We start from the raw sequence: 13778 nt of genomic DNA, 5'->3' as shown, positions 1-13778 counted from the left end.
CAGCAGTACGACGTGTTACAGGGCTGATTGAGGATGAATAGAAGAGAAAATAGGGTAATCACAGCGACTATAAGAGCTCACCTCATGGAATGAAGCTTCTCCAAGACATTATATTACTGTCTGGATGGTGCATTATCACTCAACACCTCTATTCATCAGACAGAGGCAGATGGTGTGGTGTGTTGTATTTAACAATGGCGATGAATAATAAAAAAAATAATTAAAAAAAAGTGTCCTGCAGCTTTAAGATGACTCCAGGATTTAATGAACAGAAGAAGATAGTAGATAAAAGGTATGGTTGAAATCACCTGTACTCATTTATAGATCACTGAAAACTGCTTTACTGGCATTCCTGTTTCAAACACAATAAAAAAAAGTTAACACTACTGGCTGGGGAGTGATTAATCAAATTGGTTTATTTACACTTATTACTTACACATATATTTAATGCACTATGCTGTTTTCTCCTCGTATTTAATTTGCTCTTGATTATAAAATCACTAAATTGGCCGCAAACTGAAGTTGCACCAATAACTTGGCTTGATTTTGAAATCTCTAATCCACCAAAACACCAACAACTTGCTTTCATATGTGAAAGATCTGTGCACCATTCGTCTGGCTTGGCACCATGATACCACACAGTTGAATAACGCCCATATCAGAGTCAGGAAGATAACAGTCGGAGCGCTACTTGTTCCAACCGTTACCAAGAAAACAAGCCCGTTCATGGCATGACTATGAAAATAGTTTGCATTCAATTGACACGGTTTACTCAACTGTATGAAAGGTTAGAGTCAACCGCTACACATCTCACCGTGTGAATTATCTGTATTAAGTTGTTCATAAAATGATTTACATTACATATCTGATCATATCAGGTGAAATCAGGAACAACAAAAATATTAAAATTTCAAAAGCAAGTCCAATTCACATGATTACAAACAGAGTATTCAAGTGGGAGTGACAAAAAACTGCACCACATTTACATTTACAAATATTTAACTCGTCACAATACTGTAATGAGAGAGAGGAAAAAAAACCTTACAGGAAAATAAACGCACAAGTGCCAGAAACTACTTGTCTCTTCATCTGCCTTCAGTTTTGCAACACAAGTAGCTCCGGGAAAAATTTGAAATATTCAATTCTGCGTAAAAACCATTGTGAAACAGAAACCATTTTAGACACAGCGAGGTGGAACAACTGTGATGTTACGTTTGGCAGGGATATTCTGGAAAAGACCATCGAATGCATCAAAACCGGTACATTTTGAAAGCAGCACAGCTTATACAACAATTACTGTCAATACATTTCCTTATTCAAAGAAAAGAACACGAGTTCATTAACGTTTAAAAAGTCAACAAAGCAAAAATACAATGCTCTCAAAAATACACTTCCATGTGTTTAAATGCTTTAAGGTACTGAAAAACATCGATGAGGAAGGGGAAGCAGGATGTTGCCTAAAATATACATGGTCAGTATCCATCGAATGTTTCTCACTCTACAGCGGGACAGTCAAAATCAAAATAGGCTGCGGTTCTTTTTTTAGAAAAGAAAATCTTCATCTATTATAAAGTGAGTATGTTTTTTTTTTTTTACATAAGAACAAGAAACAAACTGTACAGGCAGACTGTGAGTGCAGAGGAAGAAAAGAATCATCATCAAATCCCAACAAAGGAAGAAAATGAAGAACTTCGTGTTCACATTGGTGATGCTACATCCATATCCAAAGTGATGGAATCTATGGACAAAATAACAAACAAACAAAAAAAACAAGAAATGAATATCAGGTAAAGCTGTGCTTATTAAGGATTAGATGTTGATTGAGAGGACATTTTGGTTTCTTTAAATGATTTAAAATGTAACACCTGGCTTTAAATGATGAAACTAGATTTCGGGGCATCTACAGTAGTCCTGATAGTAAATGTTTGGAAGTGTATGCCCGGGAATTCACTATATTAACAAATGTCCTCACCAGTACAAATATGTGTGTGTATGTGTAAGTGCCTCACCCAAATGTCCGTGATTAGCATCAGTTTCATTGTGCATCAGGGAGTCGAGGGTGCGAGGCGACATGGGGAACAGGTCACTGGTGTTTCCAGAGTTTGTGCTGTGAAAAAACAAACAAAACAACAAAGACAAATTGTAAAATGCCACAAAGGAAAATTCCCGCTGACGGCCACACAAACATTTCCTGCCAAAACTATTTGAGTTAGTCGATGTACTTTCGAGACAACTACTGTGGCGACATCCTTGTTGTCCCTCTTTACCAGAACTGATGAGCAAATAGCCACCTAAAGTGTTTCTCTTCGTCACACTGAGGTTGTCATTCTGCTTTAATAATAACTTCAGAGTAATTAAGTCACTCCGTCAGTCTCATGAGATAGTGAGAGACACTTCAGCATTTGTTTCGGTTTGTAAATCTATGGCCAAAAAAACTTGTAAAATTCAGATAAATTCAAACTATTTTTTAGATTTAAATACCACAATACAATGCAAATCAAACTAGGACAGACTGGGGAGATGTTATTTACTGTTTCTTGCTTTTATCTTACACAGGTCTGAACACAATGGCACACTGAATGGATGTTAATGACAGATACTCTTCAGTCAAGTTCACAACAGTTGGTTAGCACAGTGGACAACGTGGATCGAACAGGCCATTACTCAATCTTTTCTTCGGGCTTAATTAAAGACAGTTCCCTCTTTTTGGTTTCCTTCTTCTGCTGAACTGACATGGCTTTTGCCTTGTCCGTTTTCCCATCAAATCATGATGAAATTTGAAATAATAGTATTACTACTATAATACTATTATTATCTGGAATTTATTAAAAAAAAATAATAATAAAATACAAAAAAAGTAATTCTTCAAACAATTACAGCAAAAATAATTTAGACTGGAACAGATCTGGATGTAGGATTATGACAAAAATGTGTGGTAGACATGAGTATGACCTGAACCAAATAAAAAAAAAAAAATGATGAATGGCAGGGAGATGATCTTGTATTAGAACCAGAAACAGTGGCTGTGAGTTGGGACACAAAAACAGGAATAATGTGTGGGTGGGGTCCCTGAAACCCACCCATCAAACACACAGACAAACTGACAAGAAGCACACACAGCCCTACATGCCACCCTCCCCCCGAGTGGCCTACCCTGGGAATCCGTTCCCAAGCAGCTCACTGTCCGGCAAGTCCATGAACACGGAGGGACACCTACGGAGACAGGTCAGGATCTCACTGAGCAAACCTCGCAGCACGCCATCAAACCCACTACCAACCAAAACAAACATGGCTGAACGGCCTGTTTATACACTCCCCTGATGCCAGTCGGCCTCTCGCTATCACACTCACCTGCAGCTGAGACTCCACTATTTTTATTTTTTAGTTCATCTCGAATATCCAGTACAAATTCACATTTGTAAATAAATGGGTAAAGGTAGTTTTAGTGGTTAAGATTGCTGCTGTTCCGGGTTTTTTTTTTTTTTTTTTTTTTGGGGGGGGGGACTTTGGTGCAGACAGCAGCCTGCAGAAATGGAAGTGTTGCATGTGACTACTCTCATATTGAGAATGGAAATTAATCCCCTTTACAAGTGCTCTGTGAAGACAGCCAGATGGCATGGGTGAACAGCAGTCTTTACTGATTCTATAGATATCTGGGCTCAAACAATTAGTCTGAACACAGTGATTGTTCCTCAAATGAGTCAAAGTGAGAACACAAAATTAGTTTTGTCAGGCACAGGTGCCACATACAGACAAAGTTTCAAAAAAAGGAAACATCCGCAGCAATTAATATGGGCTAACATCAGTGGCGGTCACTGGGTGGCATGTGTCTTTCCTGTAAATACTTATTAAATATAAGGGAAGTGAAACAGATACTTACGGGGTAACACAGATGAACTTTGTCTTCAAGTATGGCTGGATAGCTGTAGAGGGGAACAAAAGGTGTTTATCAGTTAAAAAAAAAAAAATTACGATCAGGATGTTATAGGCATTTTCTTTTTAATTGCATAGACAGCATACAGAACAAGGCAGTGACTTACTGCTCGTTGAGTCTCCCGGCATTTCGGGTTCAGGAGCTGCTTCCGGCCTGCAGTATTTTCCGAAGGCTTCCTCTTTGGGGATTTCAGGATAGAGGTAAACCAGAGGTGAGACCAGGATGTTGGTAGCATCCATTATCTTGTAGCCCATGATGATGTCGGCGAAAGACATGCTGTTGAGCTGCTGCTTGGTGTAGGGCTCCACTGACTGGATCTGGGTCTTTCCTACGAACACACGTGAACGTTCAGTGTCACAGAAAAATAGTCCAGCTGGAAAATATCACGAGAAAAGTAAAGATCCAAAATACTCACCGCTGATGTCTTTCTCCACCCACGTAAATGTAATGCCCCCCTCCTTGCTGCTCTCACTGAAGCGCAGCAGGAAAGTGCCGGGAGGTTTTGGACTCAGAATGGCTCGCTCCCTCTCCTTACTGATAAAACCCATGATGTACCTGTTGACAGGCAGCAAAAATACACACGGGCAGAAATTTAATAATAGCGAGCCTATTCTAAAAACCGAGATGTGAAAACATTTTCGACAACAAGAAAGGAAGCCAACAGGCAATTCCTGAAACGCCTTGGGGGACACGAGTGTAAACAAAGGACGACCTCTCACCCCTCGTTCCACAGTGCAAGGATATACTTCTTCACCAGGTCAATGATGTTGTCCAGCCACACCCAGAACGAGAAGCCTTTGCCAGCCATGTTTTCCTGCGAAGAGGAGGGAAAAATAACGTCAACAAAGCAATACAATATCAAGGAGGCAGGCGGACGTACTCATTGTTTTCAGGTGAAGTACCTTACAGAACTTGGCCCAGGTGATCTGACATCCAGAGTAGTTGACACAAGGTCCTATGTAGACAATCACAGAATAAAATCACAAATCAGTGTATAGAAAAGTGCCAAGCAGGGTGATTTTGGAGACTTTTAGGGCTTCTCATCTTACCTAGTAATTTCTCAGCCAGTGTGGTGAGCTGTTCGATGGTCAGGCCTCTCTTGGTGGTGGAGGAGAATTGCCAGCTCAACACCTCGGCGACCTGGTCCCATGTCCCCACTGGAGGTTTGGTGAAGAAGTTCACATTCTGCGGAAGGAAACCCCAAGGCAACACGTTTTGAAAAACATTTCAATTTTTCCACTTCAAACAGATCTACAGCTGAACTGTGTCAAAATTCTCCCACTGCAGAGTTCAGCCCCTGTCCACCAGAGGGTGCTGTGTCTACCTTTGGGTGGGGGGTGAGCATGTTGTACCACAGGATGGAAGCCCAGGCGTTGGGCATCTGGCAGATGTTGGAAATGACCACCACGGGCAGGGAATGAGTCTGCACGAATGGAATGAAAAATAAATCGTGTTTAGCGTGTTCATTTTTATATTCTCCTTCAGAACATTTTGATATTCCTTGAAAACATATAACCTACACAATGAACATGTTCCTCTTTGTATTGCAGCAGTGTTTCCCTTATTGGCTTTTAACAGCGGTGGTCCGTTGATCCCAAAATTGGACTGCTGCTGCAGGATTTTATTTTTTTTATTTTACAAGAGAATAAAGAGGGAGACAAAAACGAAGAGGAGAAAAGAGACGAAGAGGAGAGGGCTCTGTTTTTGTTTTTGCATTTCACTTTTCGCTGGAGGGAAAACAGTCCTGCAACCTCACGTGGACTGTCGCACAGTAACGCAACAGCAAACGCACTCATTTGATATGAATACACAAGGAAACACAACTTCCATAAATTTGGAAAGATATTAGCCGTTTTGAACTTTCGGAAACATAAACTCATTAACTACGTTTCATTCCTGCCACAGGAAGGTAGACAATGGGCTACAAACTAGTATTCATTAAAACAAGCCATTGTTGCTGTTAACAAAAATCAAATTTAAAAAAATACCTTGTTAGTCAAATCACTTCTGAATTTAATTATTCAATAAAAGTTTATTGTCCAAAATCTTGAGATACCTTCCATGTTAACTAGACAGACAGCCCTGCTCATTACTGGGCGCACATGGACTCTACAGTATGTAACTTGGTCTCAGGAGTCTTCCTGGTGTCGGCAGATACATAGAAACTCCGCAAATATGTGAAATCTTTTTTCAAACGCGCACGAAAAAAAACACACCTACGTTTTCACACACACGCGCGTCATCTACGCTGCAGCAACTCCCCCCAGGCATAAACACTGTTTCGGTACATTGTCTCATCATAGAAATTCTTCAGGATGTCCTCTCATTTAAACTGCTCTTACACCTACAAGACCTGCTGCTGTTCTTACACATATCACCCCGGTGTACGAAGGTTATCCTTTGTTCAGAGACTCATGTTGACGTTGAGACTTCACAAAAGACTGATATGACGATAATACAGTAGACTGAAGTGAAATACTGAGAATTACATGTTAATCAAGTCGGGCAATAAACAGGAGCAACGTAGCATCTTTTGACTAATAATACAAGCTGACTTGTCTCATGGCCTGTCTTTGCAACACACACCATCTGTCAGACAAAAATTATTATGTTACACCTGTCGTGAACAACGTTAGAGGTGTGTGACACCTTGTTGGACTATATGGATTTAGTCGGAATAACAATTGAATTAACCTTGAACCTTGTTTAAAGAAATACATAATGTATAATACATTAGGTTTTTCACCAACAAGACATTAGGGGAAGTTGCAAAAATCAAAATTTGTTTCGAGATAAATATTAAAGTGGCTATGGTTGTCGTGCCCTGCGTGGGCTAACTGGGCTTAGATCAAAAACTGGGTTCATGTGATTTATTTTTAACTGACAACTCATTTAGAAGCTGTGACAGAAGAGGTCTGGAGGCGGGAGACTTTGTAAATGACTAATGTTTCTGGTGAAAAACTTTGTACTGGGTGTCAAAGAACAAAACTGCATGTTGGGAATGTGAACTTCTAGTGTTGTGTGAAAATTGAACTGAGGAAGAAGAAACGTTTCCTAGTTCATGAAACGGGGTGGTACCCACCTCCAGGTCTATCTTCAGGCCTTGGTGATAGACTTCTGTCTCAAACGTGATAAGATGGAGCTCCTCTGTGACAATCAGGGAGGCCTAAAGAAAAGAGATTATTAAAGCCTTTTTATGAAACTATCATCATCCTTATGAGGTAACATTCACTACCCCACCAAGAGTCGGAAATAGTACTTACATCGCTGTTGGTCCGGCCACCGTTACCACACCTCTGTTCTCGCAGGGTCTGCAACAAAACAGGAAGTCAGTGCTCCACAGTGGGCCTTTATCAGAAAACCACTTCACTTTCAACCAGTCAGAGGTTTGTATCTTTTACTCACCAGGTGTTTAAACTCTGCTGACAGGCTGCCATTGTTGGATTCCTCCATGTTCATAACTTTTGTGTTGGTGCCGAGGATGTTAAACTTTCGTGACCTAAGAGAGTCGTGACAGAGCAGGAAGTAAGACTCGTTTCTAATATGATGTGGATTGAATGCTCAGGATTAAAAGGGTGTTTTTAAAAGTCTTACCCTCGAATTGCAGCCACATCCCCAGATTCCCTGAAAAATAAACAGTTAAAGTCAGTAACCAGTCATTTCTATTAACCGGTCAAGACTTAGTATAAATGTTGGAATAAAAAAAAAAAACTCACTTGTCAATGCAGACTTTAATTTTCAGCTGATAATTGAGTTCAGGAAACTTTACCAGTAACCTTGAAAAATAAGAGCAAAGAGAAAACTGATTAGTACATAAGATGATGCAACTGTTGGACTCATTAAATATCGTACTTAAAATGCGTAAAGATCTGTATGTTGTTTCTGATGCTTCAGTGGTGTAAACCTGAATCTTACCTGACTTTATTAGTGAACTGCACTCCTGTTTTGATGACCAGAGGTCTGTCTGGATGCATGGGCATACAAGGCTGCCTTTCAACCACAAAAGCACTGTAACACAAAGCGGGTCATGTTTCAGGGATTCTCAGCAAACATCCAGACAAAATATAGTACTAACGGTAAATTGACTTTTTTTTTTTTTTAAAGTGCAGCTCCCAGACAATGGAACCGTCTCACAAGTCATCCTGAAAATGAAAAATTCAATTGATGCAGATCATCGAGTACCTCTTCATGAGGTTTCTGAACAAGTCCACAATCTTCTCCTCCAGGGCGGGTCGGTGCTGAATGATGGGGTCTCCTTTGTAGGACACCTTCTGCTGAAGCTCCTCCAGCTTCTTGATCTGCTGACGAATCTGCAGCTGGGACTCGGCCAAGGATGTGATCCTGAATGGAAAGTTACACACAGTTTGAGTCAGACATCTTAAAAAGATGAATCATGCCTCTATTGCAGCAGACGCCTTTTGGTTGTTGTCTGTCCAGATGATGAAATATCACCAAAATAATAATCATCAATTTATAAGAGGAAAGACAATAATAGCTACTGCTCATAACCTTCTGTTGCATTTACAAGATTTGAACAAAATTCTTTCTTGTATATTGCTTAAATAAATCTTTGATCAACGAAAAACACATTTTGCTTTTTTAAGCTTTTAAACAATAAATCATTTAAGTGTTGACGACTAATTTAGGCGATTGTTTGAATTTTTTGCTCCTCATTTTAATTCGAAAAACTTAACTCTTAAAAATGGTTACCATGTTTCCAGGCGATCGAGGCAGATGTTTGGCGGACCTCCAATACAGGCAATTTGCTGTCTTCTCTTCCAGTCTGCCAGTTCTTCGTCTGTCAGGTTCTTCTGTACATAATCCATGGCAGTCAGCAAGCCTCCCATCTCTGTCACGATTTGCTACAAGACAACAAGCACAGCACCCATTAAACATGAACGCGTATCACTTATCTGTACTCCAAACTGTGTCATTGTTCAGCATTCCAAAAATGAACTGCTACTATCCAGACCGAAGGCGGAAGTACAAAGAACAACCTTTAAAAGGTGCTACATGTTAAATCTTCAACCTCAAATTTAACTATTCAAATTAGTATGAAGGTCACTCTAGTAAAGAGACTCACCCTCCTGAGCTGGTCGAGGGCGCTCAGCATCTGCTCGAGCTGAGCCATCTTCTGTCTGGTAGCAGACGCCTGGCTATTTCCATTCAGGTCCTGGGACAACTCTGGAAAAAAAAGGTCAACATATCTTAGTTTGGCTAACAAGCTACATGCATTTTCATCTGTTAATACCATTGATAAAGCGAAGTAACTGACAACGAGAATATACCTCCTTGGCTTTTCAGGGTCTTGTAATTGAAGTCAAAGTCATCCTGCAAGTTTTCAAGCATTTTCATCTTCTGTTCCATATCCTGCAGAAAAACAGATGATAGTGTGTATATATATTAATGCCAAAAAAAAAAAAAATTCAAATTATATCAAGGTAATACAGCTTTATACTGCATACTGAAATACTAACGAGTGAGTCTCTGATGGAAACTAACCTGCACCCGCTTCCTGATGTCTTGGAGGTTGTGCTCCAGTATCTGCTGCTTCTCTGTCACTACGGTCCCTGTGGGATGGGCTGCCTGGCCATCCTGTGAAAGAAGACGTGATAAACTAACATTTAGAGCCATTTCTAAATAATAGCATGGAGTCTGAAGCTAGATTGAGGTGGCTTTACATACCTGTGCAGCAGAGGTGGCAGTCTGCAGCAGCCTCTGTTCCTCCCACAAACAGCGGGCAACAATACGAGCGATATCCATCGGCTTCTCCAGGTACTTGCTCTGCAGATGCTGTTTAATCCTGCGCAGGTTGTGCTGGTAGAGAACATTGTTCTCCTGCAGGAAACGGCTATACTGCTGGTCTATTTCTCCCAAGAGGTTGTGGAACACCAAGGTGGCGTGTGATTCCTTATTGGCAGCGTAAGCCCTTGTAAAACAGGGTAAAGTTAGTAGCTAGTTTCTACTCACATGAGTCAAACTCCAAGAGAAAGTACTTGAGAAAAAAAAAAACAATTATCTTTTGTTTCTGCACGTGAATTCCAGTGTACATTAAAAATGAACATGGTGTTATGTTCCTCAACCTATGGCTTAACTTTTTCACCAAATGTCACTGGAACCTTTTATGGAGTTTTTAGGAAAACATGGAAACTAATTAACACAGAAAATTAAAATATGACTTGTTTGCAGACACTACTCCAATTTTAATTTTGTGGGGGGGAAAAAAGTATCACTACGCAAAATATTGCTCAGGTGAACTGTTAACACATCATATGCTGGAGATTCCCGGAAGGATGTTATGAGAAAATAAAAAGAAGGAAAAAGAAAAGGGCTCGAACACAATAGCTGTCCAATTGGCCAACTGCCAGTCTGGAGGGAGTGGCAGATACAAGCAGTTCAATGGGACATGTTAGCAAACAGGAATAGACCCGACGAATTCAATTACTGCTCACCAGTCCTGACTCTCGATCCAGGGGGCAAGGAACTGACGCAGCTCCATGGGAAAGCTGTCACTGTACAAGTGGTACAGTTGCTCCAGATACCTGGTCTCCAGCTGCTGTAACTGGTTCCACTGGGCCATCCTGACATATACCGCCTAAAGCCTACACACACAAAAAATGAGTAACAACAAAGATTAAAGCAGGATATCAAGGAGAAGATCTCCAGGAGGACACATACGGCTGATTACTTCAAATGAGAAATACAGGATAACTGTCTCCAGAGGGAAATGGCTAAATTATCATGTTTTCTCTGAAAAGGATGACAGACCCATGGGAGGCCTCCTATTCAGCACAGCCACTTCCTGTTCACTGAAACACCACGCCTCCACCGAGAAATATAGGTTAACATGAACAGCTGTGAATTCCCTTCGCAGACAGGAGTTGATGATCTTTGGCCGAGGCTGTACCCTCAAGGTATTTGCAAGAAACAATAACGCACTTCCTTTTGCTATTGGAAAGCCACAGTAAGTGTAGAATTGAAACCAGAGAGCCATAATCTCCGACATAAGAATTGAGAAGATTTGGCTTTCAGGATTTCCTTCATATTCATTTCCTGAGAAGTAGGGTGCTACTTGAGTAATAGTATTTCATTAATATTCAAACACCTGCTGCCAGAGACAGATATGAGCCATCAGATCCACATGGCAGGTTAGCCTTCTCGTCTTATCGTTCTTCCCTGGAGGGTTTTTAGACTGTAACAATAACCAGACGCTCAATAAATACAACAAAAAGTTGTCTCCCTTACCAGCCAGATTAAATGACTGACTGAAGCCTTTGTTTAATCCTTGCGTAACATTTTGGAGGGTAAAAAGTAAAACACCACCACTAACTACATACATACAGTTAATCAAGTCTGAACATCATTAACTACAAAACAAACTTCATTAAAAGGCTATAATATTTGCTTCTTTTTCCACCTAAGATGTTATGGAAAATTGTCGCAGAAAGAGCACGTGTAACTCACAATATTAATGATGGCCTCAATAAAGCCGTTATCAATGTTAATGATTAAACCTGTGCTTGAAAAATAAAATGTCTACTGTAAAAATGTAACATGTGGGACTGTACAGGCACACTTTATGTAAGGGTTAATCCGTTTCAGGCTCCATTTTATAGTTTCACTACTTTTAGGCAAAAGTGAAACATAACTGTGTTTTCTAGGTATTATTTAAATCCTGCCAGCATCCCAGGAAAGTCACAATGCTTCAGTTACAAAAATTGTTCTCACTGACATCATATGGTTGAGGTTGTTTTTTTTAGGTACATATACAACTGTCTCACAGATGTCACCGTTTTCAAATGACCTGTGTTCCTCTTTCCCTGACATACGAAAACAAGGTATATGCACAGTGTGACTTTCTGGGCATGAGAAAAAAAAACCCTGAGAGGATCACATCAAAGAGCAGCCGAGTCATTATCAACACAAGGGCAATTCCTTCAATCTTTTTTTTTTTTTTTAAACTGTCAATAATATTAAGTTGAGATATTGGGACTTTGACTGTATAATATATTTTCACTACCTTTATAATGTCCCTCCATTTATTGCATTGAATAAACTCACCACCTAAATGAAGTGGCTATAAAACTCTTATATGGTGGAGACCCTCTGTGAGAATTATCAGTGTGTACAATCGCAGAAAATGCACCATACTGTTATATTATTGATTAATTATTATTTCAAAAAAGATTACTAGTTCATGTCAGATGTTAGAAACATTCAAGACTTAATTTGTACAGTAATGATACGTTAGTAGGTCCACAAAGTCGGAACATGTTGTCAGTTATCAGATTACTTGAGACATTTTGTTGAGGTTGCACGTTTTAAATTATAGATGAGGGGGACCCTTTGAACAATGCTCACGTTTCACACATATTGATCAGGGTGTCCCAGGCAAGGATTCTGCCTGAACACTCAAGGTACGGGAGCACAATTCAATATAAATCAACATAAATAAATCTGCCAGGCCAGCAAGGTTTCTTGACTATCAAATATTTTTAAAATTATAAAGCACAACGTGTTTCTTTGAGTCATTCATGTAAATGACCCTCCAGGAAGTACTTCAAACAAAGAAAACAACAACCATATGAGTTTTCTACTTCGACGGTATGTGTAAACGTAGGGTGACAACAAAAGTACCATTATGTATGGCAAATAAGCAAAATTATATTGAGTCTGATCGTCTCAAAACTCAGCGATCCCCGTCACTAGTGTGGCAGCATGGCAGATGATGTCCCTCTGACTCTGAGAAAACTCAAAATTCCCCAAACTCAAAATTAAGATTCTGCGAAAATGTGGACAATTTATTTTTGCAAAAAAAAAATAAAAAAAAAAAATAATGTGGAAATGTGGATTTGAATCCCAGTGCCAGGTGACAGACACGGTGACCTGCAGACGGGATGGGAGATGGGCGTGACAACTGAGGCCAAACACAAAAACAATGACCTGGATATCATCCACTGGGTCCAAATATGCACCCAGGGTACAGACTTTGGAGAAGAACTCCTGACGTATGGCCTTCATTAAACTAAGCCATCCAGAAAACACGAGCGAAGTAGAAAACATAACGAAACCAAGACTGCATTGGCGGTTCTTGTAATGTTATTCGCTACATGAGAAGCAGAACGGATACATTGTAGTAAAAAAAAATAATGTAGTTAATAACTTATGTAACAACGCTGGCACAGTACGTTTCGCCTGCATGAATAAGTTATAACCTCGTCACGGTGCTGCAGTTGTTCAGCAGCATTATGGATGGAAACTAGCCGCGCAGTAATGTGTCCTGCTGTGACAAAATAACCGCAACGACCTGACCTCGGGTTTTTTTTTTTTTTAAGAATATTAAATAGAGCAAAAGTCGCTTACCGAGCTCGTTGGCGCTTCTTTGGAAACTTTCTCCGTCAAAAACAGCTACTTTTCTGTTAAAATACACTGACAACGACTGCCAGTGAAAACTTTTCTAGAAAGTGAACGTACAAAAGCGAGGGTGAGCGCTCAAAAATCTTTTCCTTTTCTTGCCAACACGAGAAACACTTCTCCGACGTAAACGCAGTTTGACGCCCAACCCATCCCCTCACATTGCAGTCTTTCGAGCGCAGAAAAGCACCATATTGACACTTCTAACTGCCAATAGCAGTCGGCAACTCTGCCGTAGCCAATCAAAATCCAGTTTATAAACAGAAGAGGCGGGGCGTAATGAGAAGGTTGGTTGAGAACGCCATGTTGACTGCTGTCGCAACTGAGCTGTTACCACTCGCAAACCCTCCCTGCGAATAGACCACAGAGCAGGCCGGCACGCTTCGTTGTTCCGGAGGGAGGACGAGCACTTCGACAGAACAGCCAGGCT

At 40.3% G+C, this 13778-nt stretch overlaps 1 protein-coding gene across 2 annotated transcripts; it reads right to left on the bottom strand.

Annotated features, from left to right (window-relative positions):
• Window positions 1–391: 391 nt before the first annotated feature.
• Window positions 392–13496, bottom strand: stat3 (signal transducer and activator of transcription 3 (acute-phase response factor)). 2 transcript variants are annotated; one of them, XM_069709085.1, is made up of 24 exons: window positions 13298–13496; window positions 10387–10536; window positions 9620–9863; window positions 9437–9529; window positions 9223–9304; window positions 9018–9118; window positions 8645–8796; window positions 8117–8275; window positions 7850–7942; window positions 7651–7710; window positions 7529–7558; window positions 7340–7433; window positions 7198–7245; window positions 7017–7100; window positions 5259–5357; window positions 4984–5119; window positions 4837–4889; window positions 4654–4748; window positions 4350–4489; window positions 4041–4262; window positions 3881–3923; window positions 3154–3213; window positions 2010–2107; window positions 392–1738 (listed from the first exon to the last, which is right to left on the bottom strand). In XM_069709085.1, the coding sequence occupies exons 2-24, from the start codon at window positions 10512–10514 to the stop codon at window positions 1698–1700; spliced, it is 2355 nt and encodes a 784-aa protein (XP_069565186.1). In that variant the 5' UTR covers window positions 10515–10536; window positions 13298–13496; the 3' UTR covers window positions 392–1697. The 2 variants fall into 2 exon arrangements, with proteins under 2 accessions (XP_069565186.1, XP_069565187.1); XM_069709086.1 differs by lacking the exon at window positions 3154–3213.
• Between the last annotated feature and the right edge of the window lie 282 nt (window positions 13497–13778).

The sequence above is a fragment of the Brachyistius frenatus genome, unplaced genomic scaffold, assembly GCF_029030835.1.
Source record: "Brachyistius frenatus isolate BFR_SWC_R1_liver_20210118 unplaced genomic scaffold, ASM2903083v1 Contig_80, whole genome shotgun sequence".
Taxonomy (NCBI): domain Eukaryota; kingdom Metazoa; phylum Chordata; class Actinopteri; family Embiotocidae; genus Brachyistius; species Brachyistius frenatus.
The sequence above is the reverse complement of the archived record's forward strand: the minus strand, read 5'-3'. Positions and strand labels throughout refer to the sequence as shown.